General features: G+C 46.8%; 1 protein-coding gene across 7 annotated transcripts in view; it reads left to right on the top strand.

The window, feature by feature from the left end:
- The first annotated feature begins 919 nt into the window (after positions 1-919).
- Positions 920-5656, top strand: part of LOC135113618 (bifunctional heparan sulfate N-deacetylase/N-sulfotransferase-like) — a 76744-nt gene continuing 72007 nt past the window's right edge. For all 7 annotated transcript variants that reach the window (XM_064028995.1, XM_064028990.1, XM_064028992.1 and 4 more), the window contains exons 1-2: positions 920-1054; positions 4546-5008. In XM_064028995.1, coding sequence (XP_063885065.1) covers positions 4740-5008 — 269 coding nt within the window. In that variant the 5' untranslated portion in view covers positions 920-1054; positions 4546-4739. The remainder of the gene's footprint in view (positions 1055-4545; positions 5009-5656) is intronic.

The following is a 5656-nucleotide window of genomic DNA, read 5'->3' as shown; positions in this document are numbered from 1 at the left end:
GCCATACAGAGTAAGCAGCGGGGAGAGTGAGAAAAATAGGCGGAAATGACTCAGACCGCCCACCTCCGTTGAAGCTGTTTTTAGCTACGAATGAAATATTAAGTTTCCGATGTAGATTAAGTAAATAAGGACAGACCAAGGATGTTTACGGTTTCAATGAAGCTGTCTAGATTCCTAGAAACTTTAAAGCTTGGTTTTGGATGCTGGTGTTTTTGGTGGTGGTGGTTTTGTAGTTTAGCATTCAGCAGCTTAACCAGTATATCTGAAGCCACCGTGGCTTATATGGTCTAGTATATAATGTTGGTGTAAGTACTTGAATGTTGAGAAAACAATTTGGCAGGGTGGCTGGCAGAAATAGACACTGTTATCAGTTATGTTTATTTCTCAGAAGTCACAATGACACATTTTGAAGGAGATAACGATGGTGACTGGTATTTCTATGGTACTTAGTGTGCAAGCTAAACCCAAATGACAACAAGTATTAGTATAACTATGTATTGAAATCTTAAGAAATGGACATGGTGTAATATTACTACAAATATAAATTTTAATTTCTTGAAAAACTATGAACATGAACTGCGAGGAAGCAAGTCCATTTGACTGCTCTTTGGGGGCTGGAGCCTTCAGAGAACCTTTTATTTCACTTTTTTTTTTTTTAACCTTTGTTAGAGCCACTCTTGCATAAAGAAATAAATTAAATTAAAATCCAAGCCACTTACACTATCAATATAATATATATATATATATATATATATATATATATATATATATATATATATATATATATATATATATATATATATATATATATATATATATATATATATATATATATATAATCTTGGGAGGCCATACGTGCATGATTAAGATCAAGCAAATAGCCTTTACACCAGCAGTCTCTGTTGTCCCCCCATGTGTACTGGCCCCCTCTCGTCAGTGTCGCCATGATGGTCGTGGTGGATAGACGTGGGTGGTGTTAGTGCTCCTGTCCGTTCATCCAGCGAGGTCATCAGGGGAGTACCGTTACTTTGACCTGATCGTGACCTCAGGAGATGTAAGTTCAAGGTCGCGGAGAGGCGGAGGAGTGAGATATTAAGGTGTGAAGAGCGGGGTGGTTTTGTTTATAGTCGATTTGAAGGGTTTGTTTTGGTGATTTATTCTTGTTTGTTTGTTAATGAATCCAACAGATGTCAGTTTGCGAGGGAATGCTTGATTTTGTTTGTTTTTTGTTGGTTTGGCTTGATCTGCTACTTGACATACACTCACACACGCACGCACGCACATATATTTATTGGGCATAATTTTTTGTTGTATGGATTTACGTAACACACACACACACATACACACCACACACACTCTCTCTCTCTCTCTCTCTCTCTCTCTCTCTCTCTCTCTCTCTCTCTCTCTCTCTCTCTCTCTCTCTCTCTCTCTCTCTCTCATACACACGATGTTAATTCATTCACTGGCTCTCATGGTCAACACTTAACACCACAAACACTTGAGCCCTCCACGTATCACTTAACATTGCTAGCTAGTCCTTGTGGTATTAGCCACAGTCACCACCACACTTAACACAGCCACCTCCACACTTAACACAGCCACCTCCACACTTAACACAGTCACCACCACATTTAACACAGCCACCTCCACACTTAACACAGCCACCACCACACTTAACACAGCCACCACCACACTTAACACAGCCACTTCCACACTTAACACAGCCACCACCACACTTAACACAGTCACCACACTTAACACAGTCACCACCACACTTAACACCGTCACCACCACACTTAACACCGTCACCACCACACTTAACACAGCCACCACCACACTTAACACAGTCACCACCACACTTAACACAGTCACCACCACACTTAACACAGCCACCACCACACTTAACACAGTCACCACCACACTTAACACAGCCACCACCACACTTAACACAGTCACCACCACACTTAACACAGTCACCACCACACTTAACACAGTCACCACACTTAACACAGTCACCACCACACTTAACACCGTCACCACCACACTTAACACAGCCACCACCACACTTAACACAGTCACCACCACACTTAACACAGTCACCACCACACTTAACACAGCCACCACCACACTTAACACAGCCACCACCACACTTAACACAGTCACCACCACACTTAACACAGCCACCACCACACTTAACACAGTCACCACCACACTTAACACAGCCACCACCACACTTAACACAGCCACCACCACACTTAACACAGCCACCACCACACTTAACACCGTCACCACCACACTTAACACAGTCACCACCACACTTAACACAGTCACCACACTTAACACAGCCACCACCACACTTAACACCGTCACCACCACACTTAACACAGTCACCACCACACTTAACACAGTCACCACCACACTTAACACAGCCACCACCACACTTAACACAGCCACCACCACACTTAACACAGTCACAACCACACTTAACACAGCCACCACCACACTTAAGTCACTACCACCCTGAATACTTAACAGCATCATCACCACACTGCACTTTTCAGTCATCACCTTATTTAACACATGTTCACAGCCACACTTAATACTTTACATTTAACTACCGCACTTTAGTCACAACAGCCACTGCACTTTGTATTAAACACTTATGTAACACAGCCACGTCACTTAATACTTAACAGAACACTTAATACACACAGCACTAAACACAGCCACCACACTTAACAGCTCTAAACAGCCTCCACACTAACCTGGTCCATAAATCCATGTTAATTTTAAAAGTTTCCGTGAAGTGCACTCCACAAGGTTATTTTCATTCCATTCTGTTCCTGTACTGTGGGAGAAAATGATGACTTCATGTGTATTTAAAGATGGCCCAAACATCTTTTTTGGTCTCTCTCTCTCTCTCTCTCTCTCTCTCTCTCTCTCTCTCTCTCTCTCTCTCTCTCTCTCTCTCTCTCTCTCTCTCTCTCTCTCTCTCTCTCTCTCTCTCTCTCTCTCTCTCTCTCTCTCTCTCTCTCTCTCTCTCTCTGGAGTGGTGGTTATTAGACAGTCCCCTTAAGCTTTTCTCAACTGCCCAGCTTGTGATGTGAGGGGATGTACTTCACAAGTCACAATTCTTTCACCTGAAGCAGAACCTGCTTCTCCCGGGAAGCCTCAAGAAGACCTGCCAAGCCTGCTGTACTGCCTGGACGAGGGCAAGGATTCCAGTCTTGAGAGATTGGAGAAGTTGAAGAATACCAGAATCTTAAGAAGAGCTGGAAGTGAGGCAGCACGCAGGCAAGGATTTTCCAGGACCCTCTCGGCTATCTCTTCCACATCAAAGCCAGTGATGCCCCACCGCAGATGACCAGCGAAGAGGATCGCGTATTTTACCAAATGCCACATGAGAACGGGGTCACCTCCTGCAGCATGTCTGACCCTGATCTTGTGCAAACTGAAGCGAGAGTTAGAAGCAACTTTCGGAAAGAGCAAGAGAAGGCGAGAAAGACAAAGGCAGAGGCCGGGGCAGCTTCACATTGATGGCAGTGGCTCAGCTGTCTTCCACGTTCTCCTCCAGCATCCAGTCCCTGGATGACGAGGACTTTGTTCATACTCCTGGCTGCTCAAAGTGCAAGATGGTGAACAACCTTGAGTGGGAGAAGCCAGGGTGTCCTGTCACTTGCAAGGAGTCCCAGAGATTGGAATCAGGCTGGAGGAGTTCATTACCAGAAAGATTCTGAAGATAATTAGTGTCATTGGTGACCAGGGGAAGAAGACAAAATCATCTTGCTTGAAGGAATGCCTCAGAACATGGGAGGTAAACATAATGGTCCTGGAGATGAAGTCTGTGGGTTCTTTGAAGGTGGTGAATAACACAGCAGAAAGAGCTGTTTTTCTCATCCAGACCTTCACAGCGTCGTTTAGCAAGGATGAACTGAAATGGGACCTTTTCTGCCTCATGGTGGATCACCGGTGCTGCCTCCCTGCTGTGACCAAGAAGGGACCGTTGAAAGAGTGTGGCTACTTAATTGTTGAACAGGTTGAAGTCCTGCCTCATTTCGTCATTTAAATAGGCACGAGGAAGCATTATTATTGATTCAGTTATTCTGTTTTCCTGGAAAATAGGAGCATTGCTTTGGAAAAGAAGAACAAAAATTAACACCCCTTTCATTGTCTCTTCTTTAGGTGAAAGACACTTTTCTGCACCACTCCTGTAGTTGATGAAATTTCATGAATATTGGTCTCAATGTTACTTAGGAGCAGTGAAATAAGGTAAACTTGTGGAGTGAACAATATCTCAACTTTACTTGTTTGGACCACCCTATCACTACACTTAACACACAGCCACCACCACAGTTAACACAACCAACACACACAGCTCTAAATACAGCCACCACAGTTAACACAGCTGCAGTGTTTTGCACAGTGTTGTGATTCAGTTTGCATTGGGTGGTGGGTGGACATTGAGTGGAGAGGAGTGGGACAGGTGGTGGCATGCTGACTGATCCCTGACATTTGGAGGACTGAGTGGCTGTGTGTTCATTGCAGCGGTGGCAGCAGCAGCAGTGCTGGTAGTGTGTGCTGCTGGCAAGCCCTGCAAGTGGTGGTGGTGAGCAGCGCCCCACACGCCAATGCCCCCCGGGCTGGCCGCCGCCGCCCGGCCATGGCAGGAGGAGTGGCGGCCTCCAGCAGGGAGCAGCGCCCCCCCCAGGAGTTGGGAGTGTGAGAGTGGGTGAGGCCCCATGGAGGGTGATCAGAGCCCCGGTGGCTCTGCTGTCTCCCAGGACACTTATTTGTTGATAGGAGGGGCCCCTCCCCTACAGCAGGGGCGGCCCCGCAGTGTGCCACGGGGGTGCCGGCCATGGCGGCTGTGGCACCGCACCTCACTGTGCCTGGCAGGGCCACGCAAGGCATCCTGGCGGCGCCGCGTGGTGGTCCTGGCCGTGCTGATAGCCGTGCTGCTGCTGCTGCTGTACTCCCTTGGAGAGTCCTCACACCGCACCATCATGAGGTGAGTCCTGCCTGGGCATCCTGCCTGTGCATCCCTGCCTGTGCCTGTGTGTGTGTGTGTGTGTGTGTGTGTGTGTGTGTGTGTGTGTGTGTGTGTGTGTGTGTGTGTGTGTGTGTGTGTGTGTGTGTGTGAGAGAGAGAGAGAGAGAGAGAGAGAGAGAGAGAGAGAGAGAGAGAGAGAGAGAGAGAGAGAGAGAGAGAGAGAGAGGGAGGGAGGGTGCATTCATCTCATTCCTGTGCCATGGAGGGGCACAGCCAGGCCAGCACAGCATAACACAGGTGGTGGTGGTGGTGGTGGTGGCTTGCCTCCCTGTGGCCTGCATCTCACCACCCCTATCACTTATGTACTGAGTGTCCCATTGTGTCAGTCAGCCCATCAGTATTGTGTGTTTCTAAGAGTGGCAGAATGGAGCTGCTGTGACCTTCACTATCTAGAATGTCATGAGATACTGTGTTGTGCATTACTCATCACAACACACACTAGCATAACACTGCTGATAAAAAGAACAACATCTCTCTATAGTTTACTGATAGGAACAACACTCTCTCTCTCTCTCTCTCTCTCTCTCTCTCTCTCTCTCTCTCTCTCTCTCTCTCTCTCTCTCTCTCTCTCTCTCTCTCTCTCTCTCTCTCTCATGCGATATCTAAA

Source organism: Scylla paramamosain, chromosome 26 (assembly GCF_035594125.1).
Source record: "Scylla paramamosain isolate STU-SP2022 chromosome 26, ASM3559412v1, whole genome shotgun sequence".
NCBI classification, from domain to species: Eukaryota; Metazoa; Arthropoda; class Malacostraca; order Decapoda; family Portunidae; genus Scylla; species Scylla paramamosain.
This window is presented reverse-complemented; position numbering and strand designations above follow the sequence as displayed.